Source organism: Syngnathus scovelli, chromosome 3, assembly GCF_024217435.2.
Source record: "Syngnathus scovelli strain Florida chromosome 3, RoL_Ssco_1.2, whole genome shotgun sequence".
In the NCBI taxonomy this organism is placed as follows: Eukaryota; Metazoa; Chordata; class Actinopteri; order Syngnathiformes; family Syngnathidae; genus Syngnathus; species Syngnathus scovelli.
Genome location: NC_090849.1, coordinates 15,856,907 through 15,872,642, shown reverse-complemented (window position 1 = coordinate 15,872,642; position 15,736 = coordinate 15,856,907). Strand labels below are relative to the sequence as shown.

The window sequence follows — 15,736 nt, the reverse complement described above, 5'->3', positions numbered from 1 at the left end:
TATGTAAAGATTTGGGTCCTGAATACAATAGAGAAACACTGATTGAATATAAATCCAGTAAGGCTCTGAGGTCTGCAGCCTCGGGTCAAATAATGGAGTTCGGAGTTTCAAGCAGACATGGTGAAGCAGCGTTTAGGTGTTGTGCTGCAGGCAAATGGAATAAATTGCCAGCAAAAATGAAGTCAGCTCCAAGTGTAAATGTGTTTAAATACAGGTTAAAATTATGATCTCCAAAATCATGTTCTTGCACTGTATGTTCTGTTTAGCAAGCTATTTTTATTTCTTTGGTTTTCATTTTGTTTACAAATGTTTTAAAATGTTGTCATTTTAATTTTGGGATGCACATTGAGATAATTCATATTAAATGTCTTATTTGTGTTCACTAATGTTGTGTTTACAACTCTGGTTTGGACGAAAGGAAAACCAACATAAATGGTGCTTACATTTGGTGCGGTTCACGGTTTGAGTCACAACTTGTCTGGACCGCCCTTAAGATGGTTGGAAGTTAGCCGTAAAGTGAATTAATCCTAATAATAATGCTGTCTGTTGGGTAACTGCTTGTCACAACATGCGGTGACTGCCTAACAAAAATATACTCAATGATTTTTTTTCCTTTTTGTCAACAATTCAACCTTGACAGAGTGATCGTTTTTTTTCTTAACCAAGCTTGTTGACAGTTTTGTTTATGTTTATAGCCCAGTATGCTGCCCGGTGGTGTCTCACTGCAGGGGGCCGCCATCATTAACACACCTTTCCGGTTTCACAAAATTTTCCTTCATAGCACGTGGCCATTAATGGGGTGTTTGCGACATTAAATGTGCCCTAATCAAGACAGTCGAGGCATGGTTGCACCTTTAAAAGGAGGGCTGGCTGTGAACAGTCTGTGAACCACTCCCCACCCCCTCCTCACTTGTTTCCTGCCACATCAATAAAAACACTGCCTTCAGCCCCACGCCTTCCAAGTCATTTAATGACCTGATTAAATCATCCAGTTATGGTTTACTGGAACAAACTGGCCAACATTCACTTCTTCCCTTCCACAAACACTCTTTCAGGAAGAAAAGAAATGGAGCTTGTAAGCAAAATCATTTTTGCCTGTCAACGTCTTTCTGCAAACATCGTCATTAACGACCACATAAATGTTGCACAAATGACTACTGATAACAACATGGATAGGTTTCATTCAAGGTGTGGTGGTGCTTGTTGTCCAACCTCTTCCAGTAATACGTTATGCTGCTTTAAGGCAAGCAAAAGTGAGCAACTTTTAATATGTTTGGCAACCATGTTTATAACCTGCACTTTGGGGGGAATAAACTGAGTGTGAACATGTGTTACTATGAATCAGTCCAGACCGTATATGTGCAGCTCAGACATAATTCATTTGAAAACATTCTCGTTTTATGCTTATACGCGCTAGGGCACCTGTGACCCTATAATGACTCTAATGCAACATAGAAAAATGGATGGGTGAATTAAAATTGTGGATACGTCATTTGTGTGACATATTTAGTCAAACCACCAGTAAGCTACTTCATTGCTAAATCCTGGCAATTTAATCATTGTAATTTAATCAATAGGCCTTTCCCTTGATATTTAACATCGCAACATCTTAAAAGATCACGCATAAGGATCATTTTGTAGAATTGTCCGCAGTCAACACGTAGCACAGCACAGGTGCAGAATGGACATGTTGTCATGACTCCATAGAGACAATGACTGAAAGACATTTTAGCGCGGATAAATGACGCATGTAGTAACCCGAGTCTGAACCTCTGACTCCCAACACATAAGGTCTCTCACTTGACTTTGGCCACAGTATCATTGCCATAACAGAAAGCAGCCCCGAGATGAAAGCTTAAGACATCCGGAACTGGCGGAATAATTCAAAACAGATAGAGAGGAGAAAGTCCCATCTGGTGAAGGAACATGCCATTTAATTCAATGCAGACAGTTAAAATACAGATTACTTTTCTTTGACTCAGCTTATTGTGAAACAAAAAAAAAAAAATACATTAGTCAGAGGAGTGACCATATGTTTGGCTCAATATGCAGGCATCACCTCTATCATCTTCAAGAAAATATGCTTTAAACTCTTAGAATAGGGTTATAATTCAGACCAATATGTAATATGATGAGATGAAATATAGACAGATGAAATATTTAGTTGAAACTCAAAATACTGCGACGATCCTTTTGATAATTTCAGAGGTTGAGAAATACTAAAGTCTCCCACACACATAAAAATACTCAGTTATTGTGGCCAGCTCTGGTGGTTTAATGCAAGCTCATTAGCACAAAATTCAATGCGAGCATTCCGACTCGGTTCGTCCCTGAAATGAAAAGTAGCAAATACACAAGGTCAAAGTGACTCTCAAATTAATTTGCCTGTGTTTCTCATTTTCGAGAACAAGCTGGACTCTTTGGAGGCTCACAACGAGCACTTTCCCCATTTGGGAAAGCCAGTTAAAAATAATGCTCTTGTAGGCCCAGATTAAATTTCTCTTGCTTGTTGGTACAATAGCCAGCAGCTCAAACAAGTTCCCAAGGCATGCGATTGTTCAATGCAATTAGGGCTGATGATTGATTACTGTTCTAATACACCGTTCCGTGAAATGAAATTCATTGTAACCAATATGAGCATTTGACCGGAAGTCTCTTAACGGGAAGTTCCTCCCACATTTGTTCCTCCAGAATAGACCTCAGAAATAAGGTGGATATAAGTTTGTGGTTTCTGATGGATGTACAGTATTTGACTGTGTGTTGGGGACATGTGGAACTTTTTTATACGAGTCCAGCAAAGACTATTAAATCTTCTTTATAGCTGACATTCACAAATAAGCAAGGACCACAAAAAGTGAGTTATGTAAAACTCTCTGCAGTCAAAAAAAGTCGCAGATTTCCAGATTTTTTTTTTTTAGCACTTCCAGACTTTGCACCCTCGCATGTGCATGATGTTTAGCTACACTGAGGACATTGTTCTCTTAAAAACAATAAAGAGAGAGCTACTCTGAGAAAGAGAGCGGCCGACCTCTGTAAACAGACAGAAATAGTCTGCGCTCCCATTAGGCTAAACAGGAAACCCAGCCAATTAGCTGTTTATTCAGAAGCCGACTTCCAGGGTCAGGCCTAGGAGAGAGAGCACTTCCCGGACGGCCATTGGGCAGACGGATCGGAGCAGTGTGAACGGGGCGGGCAGGTGGCTGCTGACACACACGAGGCCAAACAAGGTAAACACAGCAATGGACGAAATGTCCTCAAAAGATCTAACCCCATGTGGTGCGTCAACTGAGGCTTTGTGAGAGACCAGCAGATGGAGTACATTAATCGAATTAGCTGCACGACACATGGCGGAGAGACACCCTAACTCGGTCCAGACCATATTTAACGTCTTTGATTCACTTAAATATTGAGGCCCTGGATGCTAATTGAGTCGATGTCATCCATGTGAAGAGTGAGGCTTCATGTCAGTCTTGAGAGTCGCATTCAATGACCTCTTCTAACCCATTTACAAGCAATGCACAAGCCAGTGAGGCCAGTTTTCCATGTTTAAATTCTGTGACTCCACCAATAGAAATTTCCAAATCCACAAATTAGCTCTAAGTTGTACAATTTAAGTATAACTTGGTCAACCTGAAATGGTGTATACTAGAGAAAATACATACTATTTATACATTACTTTCCATCAAAGTCCAATATAAATTGTCTTGCATATCAAACCAAGTACGAGTGAGGAAGAGGAAGTCAAGCCCGAAATAATTTACAATAATATGTTCAACGAGTTTAAACACTGCATTTTGATTACTATTGCATTTCTACAATATGAGTAAAGCAGCAATTTTTCAACCCGCTTTTATCCATCTACGGGGGCGGCCATTTTCCCACATGCTGTCGACCGAAAATGACATTACAATTGTCAAGCAATGAGATAAACAAAACCAGGTGGATTTTGCCTGTTCCATTTATATTCCACAAACGAAACATTGATCAGAACATTATGTTTCGACTAGCTGAGCTGTACAAAACATATTATTACAAAGAAAATTTGGGGGTTGAGTTCTAATCTATCGTACTTAGAATACTAAGAATTGCTACTTCCCAAAAAGAGTTAGGCTACTAAGAATTACTACGTCCCAAAAAGAGTTGGGCAGCTACAACGTAAAAAAGAGAAATATGCCGCTTGAATCGTTTCAAGCATTCGATAACAGTTTGGTTTGTTCTTTACTGCTCTGTCATCTCATACTATACGGTAACATATGCCCCACATTACATTTCAAAAACAACAAGACATTATTGTTTATTTAAGGGTTGGCTGTTCTGTACATCAGTGAATATGTTGGTGTCTCAAAGCCAGGTCCTTAGAGACCAAGTTATTCTGTTGCATGGTTCATTTCCACATGTGGTCAACGCTGCATGCCCCTGTATGTGTGTATACCTGTCAGTAGTGTGCACTGCAGCTGCCTTTCATTTTTTTTCCACAGCTGCTTTTGGTTGCGGGTCATTGCATGTATGGCGGAGTTGCGAAGTGTGGTGCACAGCAGCAGCAGCAGCAGCAGCAGCAGAAGCAGAAGCTGAAGCTTTCCAGATCACAACCTAGTGCAGAAGTCCAAACCGCAACCAGAAGGTCGAAAAGCCAAACACAAGATGATCACCTCCCTGCTGCCACTACAGGTTTGGTGACAGAGTTCTCCATCTTTTTACTATTTATAATACAATACATATACAGGAAATGTTCCATCCTGGTTTGCTATTTGTTTCAGGACATGAGTGAGATGCATTAGTGTGTACTCCAATAGGCCTGTGTGGCCTTTAAATATTTACACATGCTGCACTGTACTTTGTGATCTGCAGCTGAAGCACTCAATGAGAATGAAGTTGTTAAATTGCAAAAGAATGCAATTGCAGTATAATTGGCTTGTGGGCTTTTGGGTTCAAATCTCCGCTCGGGACATTTTGTTTGCATAATCTCACTGTGCTAATGAGTTTTTTTTTCCCCCAGCTTCTTCCCACATTTAGTAAACATGCCAGGTTATATAAAGACTACAAATTGTCCATAGGTGTGAAGGTGAGAGTAAATGGTTATTTGTTCATTTGTGCTCTGCAGTGAGTTGGCAGTAACCAGTCCTCGCTCCTCGCCCAAAGTCAGATCCATCCCAGCCCTAATAAGCTACAAACGTATGAAACTCCAATCATAAAATGAGACACGGTGATAAAGGTAATGATACTTAACCAATGCACCCCAAGAGTTATTTCAGCATAGACAAAGCGGCGCAGCTTCAGTCCAATAAAGAGTGTCAAAACAAGCCAGTGGACCACTATGTAAACACCATTTAACTCCAGATTTGGTCTTTACACTGGAGGACCACACGCGAGGTGAAAGAGCGAAACCCTTGAAAGAGCCGTAAAAGCAGCCTGAATTCAGAGACCAATGGGAGCCAGATAATGAGAGTGATTTTTCCATGAGAGTCTCGTGGCTGAATTCAACTTGTTTTAATCAGCATACTGACTCCATGATGCACAACAACCTGTGTCCCAGTCGTGCTGCGTTCTCGTAAATAAAATAAGTTTCCGAAGAGGTGATTCAGGTCTGGTGAAAGCGTTACAGGCCTGCATCGCGTGACTAGTACTTTGATTTGTGTATGTTATGGCTCAGACGAGTCTACGGAGCGCTCGCCATGTTTTTACTGCTTTTCTTCTCCTCTCGTCTTAGTTCAAGTGGACTGTGGATCAAAAAGATACTTAGCTTTATAAATGGATGTACATCACGTACTTTGCACTCAGAGTAATGATGGCAGATCAACAATACAGGGCTGCCAAAACAAAGATGGGTTCACAGAAAAATCATTACTGAAATACATTTTGCTGGAGTTAATCATCACAGTGTTTATTTTGAAGCTCCTCTGAGTTATGAGGTAGAGTTGAACTTTTACGGCTAAACGTTATCCATTTCAGGATGTTGGTCCAAGTCTCATCTTTTTAACACACGCAAAAATCGAGTTATTTGCTAACCCACTTATTGGGTAACTGTGATTGTATATATGTGATGTGGTTTGAAGCTTCATAATCAAGTTTAGAAAAGTATTTTCAATCATCATATTAGCTTCAATACATGGCTCCTTTTGGACCCAGCACCCATTTACAATGAATGATTAATTCTTGGCCCAAAATTCATTAAAGTAAAGGCAACATTTTATATTACTCAAGACCCTTGTAAAACACAAGTGTAAAAACAAATTGATAATAAAACATATAAATACGCATATATTTCATGTTTAAGGATAAGCACACGATGTGAAGATGTGTCAAGTGTAGATTTCTATGTTTTTATTTCTATGTTTTATATGCAAATTAAGTGCAATAAGAATATTGCATCTGGTATGCAATCTTCATAATATTTGATTCATGCATAGCTAGATGGTGAGATGATGACATTCCAATTTATGTGTTTCATTTGGTGTTGTCACTAGTGCGTGTGCGTATTTATGCAACTCAAAGAGAAAAAACAATTTGCCGTTGAATTTAGATGCAAGATAACATGTTTAATTTAGCTTCTGATGTCTGAGGTTTGGCCAGACACTATGTGGCTTTTTGGTGATTATAGTTTTGGCCTACTAAATTGTCATTTTGGGAAACTGTGTGTGAGTTAAAGGAGAAAAAAACCTGTATATAAATATCACACCAGCATGTTTGTGCCAAGCCGGCACAATGTTGTTGCTTTTCCTGCCAATGGCTATGCCTATGCTAGTCTCAAAGTAAATAGGATTTTTATCATCCCAGTTGATGATGTTTACAATAATTGTTTGCAGGGCTCAAAAAACCGTGTCAATTGAATCCTCATCTCTCTAATGGACTCTTGCAGAATGGACTGAGTGGGAGCACAAGCAGGGATCTCTCAGACTGTAAAGTGGCTGTGTCATCTTTGATGCAATAAGTACTTTTGAAGAGGCCTCCAGACCATGCCGCACTATTCAGCATTTGAGTACGTCCAAATTGCTTAACCCTTTCGTTGTCAAAATACAACCTGAGCCTATGATCCCGATAGCCCCCTTCAATCCTGAGTTCATCATCTGAGCGTCACTGTGCTCAATGCAAAAAAGAGACTAAATGCCCTTGAGCACAACAGGCACTTAAGCAGCAAATGCATGTCAAGATTTGAATGTCATTATTGTCCTTGAGCCACCACCAGAGAACACTGCCTGCCTGCGAGGTTCGTTTAATACTTGTCATGGGAAGGAGCATCCATGTAATTGCACGCAAAATATTTTTTGTCTTGGTCGACGATGATGGAGTGAGTCAGAACTCTGAGAGACCGCATTGAGGGGTGGAAGAGATTATTAACTCGCATCCTGAAGTGGAAAAAACGACTACGTAGCTTCAAAAGCAAACTAAATGGAACACAGTGGCGCAAGAAACAAAAAACCTCAACCAAGGTGGAGCAGCTGCAAAAAAGACAAACAAACAAACAAACATATAATGTCATACTTTGAGTTGTTGACAAAAATTGCACAAATAATCTGCTCGAGAAGCCATTCGATTTTCAGAAAGATCTGAGATGTGCATATAAATGTTTTTAATTTCCCTTTTGGCTATTATAGTTCACTTTGCTTGACTTCACAAACGTAACCTTGAGGTTCACTATAGGGAGTGCACGCCCGCATTTGCTATGTGCATCCCGCTATTATAAAACACACTGCATTGTGCTCGACTTAGCAGACGCCGCTATAGGCAGCGAGGCTGTGTGGTTTGTGGTCTGCAGATTTACATTCATGTGTGACCCTATCAGATGTACAAATGTGGAAAGTGTGCAATTTTAACTCCGAGAGTGTATGTGTGTGTGTTCACGAGTGGTCCAAATGCTACTAGTCTAAAATTAAAATCAGGGTTTTAGAAACGTCTCTAATTAAGGTGGGGAGGACCGAACGGCTATTTTGAGAGCTGCGGCCACGCACGCCCTTGCCACATAAGTGTGTGTGTTTGTGTGTGTTCAGGCAAACCGATGCCATGAATACACACACACATACACACACACAAACACACGAGGGAAGGTCTCCTACTTGGCATTAGTCGTATTAGACAACGTGTGCATGAGGAGTTTTACCAAAGATGGCCAAGTCGAGAGGCCTGAAAAAATAGCTGCCATGAATATTCCCAGTTGAAATTCCGCTACATGATAAAAAGTCAGAGACAAACCAAAGCGGAATGTTTATGACAGGCTCTCACGAACGAAATAGTCATCTTAGCCACGGTGCTAAGTGTTTTTACATCTCTAATGAGGCAATTTGGTGAATTTAGCATCTTGAATCCGCGAGTGGAATGCGGTGCGGACGCCTGGTCACACATTGTCTCATTGTTTGGTCTCATAAGCAGCCTCTGTGTTCTGCTCATGAGCAAAGCCCGCTGCTGGGAAATATTGCGTGTACAAAAGAGCGGAACAATTTATCCCACTTTCTCCATGAAGCATTTGTGACCACATTGTGCCTGGGGTATTGTTTTTAGATTTTGTGATTAGCGCAACAAGACAGCAAAAACCAAAACACAACTTCATCACTTTGACTGATTGAGTCACTGATTGAGTCATTCTTTTTTAATGGGGGCTATTGATTATATCGCTTAATAGTGTAGTTTGAAATTCAATATTGTAACGCCATTTACTTTCATTGTGTTTGAATACAACTAAGAAAATGTTCTGATATTTAACAATAAAGGTGGCAAAGTCAGTTGGAATTGGCACGACCCCAGGTGCTGTAGAAAATGGATCGACATATTGAATATAATGGAATTACACAGTACAATCCAGAAAATAAGACAAAACATTTAAAGGTTATATATGTTACCCCAAAAATCTACAAGTGAATTTCAATGAGGGCTGGCGTCAATGATCTTACCATGAAAAGGGTTCCAGCCACTTTTAACAACACACTCATGATTTTGGTCAGTGGGAGGAAGTCATAAGAAAAATATGCATGCATGGGAACATTCACACTGTACAATGCAAACCTCTTGACCACCATGCTGCAGAAAGAATTATGGTGAGAGGTGTTTGTTTGTGTGGTTCTAGAACTTTTGGAATGACAAATGAGAGACCGGAGATTGCAATGTTGATTTTCATGCAATCAGATACTTCCATAAACTGAAATGTAGCTATTTATGATTAAGGAGTCGCCTAAACAATGTATGTTTTCATTTTCCAGTGACTTCTTTTTAATTGGATGATCCGGAGAGCAATATTTATTTTTCCTTCGTCTCTTTGAAACTCTGCCGTTGTAATTAACGTGGCCGTTGGCTCGCACCCGGCTCTCAATGTGCAAAATGTAGCCGAACTCGTTGAAAGAAATGCGGTGATCTCATTGCACATTAAATCCCTTTACAATAGCTCTTTGTTAGTTTCCGAAAATAAATCATTTGTATGTTCGCCATTATTTCTTTCAAAGGTTGGAAAGTTAGATACTGTGGTGTCCAAAGACTTTACTCAAATGAAAGCACTAAATGTGATTGTTTTACCTGCAATTATGTATTATTTGAAGGATTATGTGAACGAGCAGGATTGTGTTTAATCAAATTGTAAAAAGGAAGCACGCAGACCTATGTTATTGTAAGAGCAGATGAATGCACCATTGTCATGCATATCACACACACACACACACATAGACGCACACACAATATAGCCGCAGGCATTCCCAATATAGACCGCCATTATGTCCGTGCGTCTGTATCCATGTGTTTGCAGAGCCAGAACGGGAAATTCGGGGGCCGCTGTGGTCAAACACAGGGAGAGGGAAGTTAGCACTGGCAAGGAAACGTCAAAGTCAGGCATATTTGGAGTAAGATAAGAAGAGCCTGGAGCGAAAGGAAAAACTAAAACAACACCGAGCCACTTGAGACGACTACAACACATCTTTGTGTCCTTGCCAAGGCTCGGAAACATTGCGGCGTTTTAATCAACATGTATGGCCAAGTAATGAAGATATGTCACGGCACAGTAGGTGTGCATCTATGATGGGAGGGGTGGAGGGGTCACATTACCTTGACCTACAGGGGTATTATAAAATCCCACCCTTGTGTGGCATTGGCAGGTGCTCTAATAGGCCGTAAGCTCCGAGTATCCAATGTCAGGCCTTTGTTTGCTTTTTTGATTTATTGCTGACCGCTGCCCCAGCTCACATGTGCGGAGGCGTGCCCCCTCCTCTCAACACCTTTTCCCCCCACATAAATAAACTGCAGCGCTGCAGGAATGCCTCAGCCCGCGCCGCTCCTCCCGCTATTGGGATCCTCCCCGCTGATAAGACGACTGCTCGAGACATCTCATTGACGTGCTCGTACTCCCCGTCTGGACACACGCTCGCGCGCTCTGACACATCTGCGAGCTCCGTGTTTGGCCGCAAGCTGGAGTTTAACAACGGGCCTCATAAGAAAAAACGACAACCGAAGGGTTCAAATTAATACCAATGTAGCCGATCAAACATTCCATCAGGTGAGTTGGCTTTGAGTGAACAGAAGCCAACAGATGTAAGCAATAACACGCACATGCTGCTTAGATGTTGGATGCGTGGCATCGCTAATAGAAAAACGTTCAATAGTGGAAGAGGAACATCTAAGGTTAGTTCAAATATTGTTTCTAAAGTCAGACGAAAATTCTGAGTTCTGCTGTCTTCATGTCAGTTCTCAGGATATTTTCTCTGTGATTTTATTTTTTCATTTTTATTTTGCATGTTTCTTTATACATAGTCCAACAATAAGAGGAACCAAATGTACACTAGAGAGTCAGCGGTGTCTTCTTTTTATTGCGAGGAGATTCAATTGCACATAACCAAATCCTCTCGCCCCCTTTGTGTTATTTGCCAAAACAGAGAATACAAATGATTCAAAGAGTAGAACATGTGATTGGCAAGACACCCAAATAAGGAACATATCGCTTAAATGGCACATGCACCTCTGTGGTTGCTCAGTACAATACGGCTTTATATTTAGTCCAAAAATAACAAAAGAAGAACAGAATGTACTGTGAGTCAGACAGTCAGCTGCATTTAGTTTTTACTTTCACATCAAATAATTCTCCTTCTCCACATTTTGTGGTTTTTGAAGCTTTACCATTAAAAACGTTGACACTTGTGTGAATGCCAAGAATGCTAAAACATTGCTAAACCACCTGTTCAGTTATTCGGGGTTTTATAATGCCGTCCTGAGGAATTTTTATGGAATATGGAAATAGTTATGGAATGGCATCTTAATCTTTAAGTTAAATTCAACTATACTCAACAGTGACGTAGTTTGAAGACACATTTTTCTAAAAAGTGTTTTTGAAATGCTACTTCTGTATTCTTTGTGCTGAATCGAGAGTGAGACGATTGTTGATTTATTGTAGCAAAAGGCAGGAAGTAGGAGAAACGGCCCCTTGGGCCGAGACAGAAGTGACCAAGAGCTGCAATTCTAGTGTGCACGACAAGAGGACATGTGCAACAGGGACTCTCAGTGTCTCACTGGAGAGCCAACAACATTGCCACTCTTGTGCTTAACAGCGCCCTTACACTGCAGCTGTTCTGGGTGAGGGGGCATCAACCAAGGACGACCATGTTGACCTCACAGCATGCCTGTCCTCTAATTTGGGTCAACACACACCGGGCCGACACCAACAGTCGGAACAATGATGACAGAAGGACGACAAGCACGCGCAATACGGCGCAAGGTGACTTCCTGTACTCCATATTAGGGTTTGAGGCACTCTTCCTGCATATATTATATATATATATATATAGTGGAAAAGGATTAAGAGGAAAAAGGTCAGATGGTGTTTAATTTTGGGGCTCAACTGTAAAAGAAACTGATGTGTGTTTCATTTCAGAATGCATACATTGTGTGTCCATCTTGAATTTCTTTCTTTCACCCCCTCCTTCACGCATAAAGTCTAATAATAACAAAGTCCTGGAGAAAAGATATGCTAGACTGAGGAGCCCTCTTTCTCGCTGTTTGTCAGGGGCTGCAGGGATTTGGAGTCTCCAGAGGCACATCCCTCTGAACCCCCAGCCAAACTTCTCTCCTTCCTCCTCTGCTCTCACTCTTTTTCTCCACCTCATGTTGCACTTTCTCCACTTCTTGCTCGCATGTGCACCGTCCATCATTTGTCCTCAGTCTGTCCTGAGCAAATGCACTTTTCACTCGGCTTATCTAACTCCGTCTCTCCTCCTCCTCCCCCAGAGAAGCAGCTCCTCTGCAGCCGTGCATAATTAGGCCTAAACACAAGCCTGCACAGGCTCACATCTGGAAGGAGTTTGGACATGGCAGTTTCCTACCAAGACGCCTAAATATTTAGGTTAAGAGTTACTGCATGTGGATGAGCCTGTGATAAAGGGGTGGGAAAGGGAGCGAATCGGCGAGCTGCAGATAAAGAAAAAGAGAGAAAGTGCGGCAGATGATTGGAGCGCATAGCTGTCACTTGTGTAATGCATCATTAAAGCACTGATAAGAGTTTATGGGAAGAAGGGAGGATGTATTTTAACATGTTCATCTAGTTAAAGTGGCAGAGACAAGGTGAAGCCAAAAGAAGGAGGTGAAAATATTGTGGTGACCGGTTGCTCCTTTTTACAGCTGGCAAGGAAAATAAACAGCCAACAAATCGTTTTGATAAACAAATCCACATTGGGATTTCCCAGGAGGGTGAGGGGCCTCGGCTGGAATGTTCGCAGGGGCCAGCTGTTGCACGTTACACGTAGAAGCTGGCCCCGGAAGCCTCCGGACCTGCCGAGTCCTCCAGCCCAGCGCCTTCTCGGCTCCAAGGAGATCCCCAGGAGAGATGAGGACCGATGCGGGGAGAGAGCGACCCGCCACACCTGGAATACTCGCCACATTACTCCGAGCAGATCCAGGAATGTTGGTGAATAACACAAATACGGTCGCAGCATCTCACATTCCACATCTGGACCAAATGTCATGAAAGCTCATTGGAGCATGGCCACCACAGAAACTCACTGAATTTGTAGCACTTTTCAGGATTACCTTTTTTACCTCATACACACTACTGAAATGCCCTCATACGCACTACTGAGCAGAAAAATATCAGAAGTGTATGAAAGCATTTCAACAGTATAAACGAGAACATTTCACGAGTGTCTATGAGAGCATAGCATAGGTAACGTGCCGTGTCCATATAAGAGACGTCTATCAAATCTTCTAATAAATGGCTTTTTGTCCACCGCTTCGGTATTTTTACCAAACAAGCCAACCATAATGAGTAGGTGTGGCCTTGGAAATTATCTTCAATCACCTCAACCACTGCTATTTTTCCACCCTCCTGTTTGCAGCAATGTGTTTACCAGATGTATAATCCCAATTTTATTAAGCCAGAAACATACGGCTCTATAAATGGACCACTGGCTGACTTGAGCTCTCCCGGGGCACAAATCCACTTACTTTACCTCATGCGTTCACTTCACTGGAGCCCTGACTGTGCATCGACTCTACACACACTGTGGGAACGAATAAAGTCCGAGAGCAGCTGTGAAGAAAGCGTTACAACTAATTTCTATGGAGTGTACACAAACACCGCCCAAATATGTGTCACCGATAGATTATGAGGCCATTCGTCACCTACGATTGTATGTTTTGGCACAGCTCGCCGTTCTTTCAACTTAAGTCCAAATAGACCACACAAACGAGTGCATCCCAGTATGAACATATCCGACAAAACTGGAGCTAAATTATCATGATGTCACGCCGCTCTCGCAGGCTACACGTTTCTTTTCTCGGCACAAGGTAATTGGGAGCCATATTTAATGGAAGCAGTCAGAGTGAAATGTGTTTGTGTTTATTCTAATGGAAGGGGAGGACCGTTTAAAGTGACAGGCTTGTGTCGAAGAGGTAGGGTCACATGATGGTGTGATGTTATGATGATGATGATGATGCCTTACGCACAGTTGGCTTAAATTAAGGCCAAAGTAGTTCAAGATGCCCACTTTGGATCATCATGTATTATAATTGTAGCAAGTCCGCGTTACAAATTCGGTTCAATGGGTCACAGTCACGTATGAAGGCCACATGCAGAATAGTAGGTATAAGAATTGTATTATTAAAAAAATAAAATAAAAAAACTCTTCCTTTGGGAAGGTAATTAATTCTCAGTTTGACAAAGAGGAAGTCATGACAACGTGGTTATTGTTTTGGTTGACTCAATGTAGTCGCGTGCCACAACATTTAACACTAAAATAGCCTGAAAAAAACTTTCAAGAGAAAATAGCTGTAAATTAAACGTGGTCATCATCACACATACTATGATTTTTTTATGTTTTGTAATACTGAAACCCTTATAATGCAATATACTGTCTTCCAAATACCCCCACAAATTTTGATCCCTATGAGGTGTGCAAAAGATTAGTGCATCACTTCAAAAACCAGCAACAAGATGCTAAAGTAAAATTTATCTGTCTCTGATGGTGTCAGGCATCAGTCAATCAATTCATCAACTGCTAAATGGTAAGACTAAGTCACAAAGACACGTATATATAGGTGCAAAAGTAGGTATTGGGATGTTAGTTCTTTAACATTGAGTGTACTGGTTTCTCAACTAGAAATTAATATTGACAGGATGGTGGATGATAATCAATTTCTTCAATTGGGATGTTGCCAAAAATCAAATACATTAAAACGAAAGAAATTGCATATTCTGCTGATGACGTGCAAATTCGTGCAAAAAAAAAAAAAAAAATACAGTGTACCCAGTTTTGCACCCCACTTTAATTAATTAAGTCTGAACAGCATAGTTTTAATTTAAAATGTGTTGTGCTGCAGGTTTTTAACTCACAAAGTGACGGTTCTGTTGGGCAGTAGGTTGGCATCGGGTGGTTCGGACAGGTCCTCCTTGCCGCAGCTGACCCTTTTTCCAAGGGGTTGGGCTCCGTGCGTCTTGGAGCGCTCCTCCGAGCAGCTGCAGCCGAGCAGCCCGCGGCACGCCCGGGACGGCCGCGGCCCGGGGGCGGCCAGCAGGAGCAGCAGCATCAGTACCACTAAACGACCCGGCAGCACAGGGATGCCAAAGCCGGGCGCGCTCATTGTCCTTAGCCTGGATCTCAGCTCAGCCTCAGGTCAACCCATATCTCCGGCATGAAGCCTCCAGACTAGGGTCGACAGGAAAGTTATTCTCGATCCCAATATGGCAAACGTGGGGACAGTTTTCTGTACAACACAAAAGCTGCGGTATTGTTTTTAAATAATTAAAACACTGGTCCCGTTATTAGTGTTCAGTTATGTCATGGCGGGGCGCTCCGTTCGTTTTGCTCCAATTTTTTTTCCTTTTGGGGGGTGATTTTAAATCCAACGGAAAATGCAAACTATTGCTTTCTACTCACTTTGAGTCTCCCATCTCTGTCCACGACTCTTCTGAGTGTGCAGATGAAAGTAGTCCTTTCCCGAACTTAATCCAGCGGTTGATGAAAGTCACGACTCCGCACTCAAAGTCACACTGACATCTGCATGAACGAGTGCACCGGGGCAGAGGAAAGTTTTCCAAAACTTTTTGCAAGTTGCATCGCCTCTTTTCAATCTTCCCCCCTTTCCTGTCCTCTGCAGAAATCTCAGCGAAGAAAGTTGAGAGAGTTGGAAGGGAGCCGGTGTTGATTGCTCAAGTGTCAAATCCTAATCTCGGACTTCTTTTCAGCCGTTTGCCACACTCACTTGGTGCGCCCCAAAGTGGTCTCCCAGGTCCTAGCGCTTCCTGTCGGGACAACACGCAATTTGTACAGATACATTTTGA

General features: G+C 41.8%; 1 protein-coding gene across 1 annotated transcript in view; it reads right to left on the bottom strand.

Moving 5' to 3' along the window:
- The window catches only part of adgra2 (adhesion G protein-coupled receptor A2), a 34,023-nt gene extending 18,344 nt beyond the window's left edge, over window positions 1-15,679 (bottom strand). The window contains exons 1-2 of the mRNA XM_049763893.2: window positions 15,333-15,679; window positions 14,789-15,101 (exon numbers count right to left, since the gene is read on the bottom strand). Of these exons, the coding sequence (XP_049619850.1) occupies window positions 14,789-15,036 (248 nt within the window). The 5' untranslated portion in view covers window positions 15,037-15,101; window positions 15,333-15,679. The remainder of the gene's footprint in view (window positions 1-14,788; window positions 15,102-15,332) is intronic.
- Window positions 15,680-15,736: the final 57 nt, after the last annotated feature.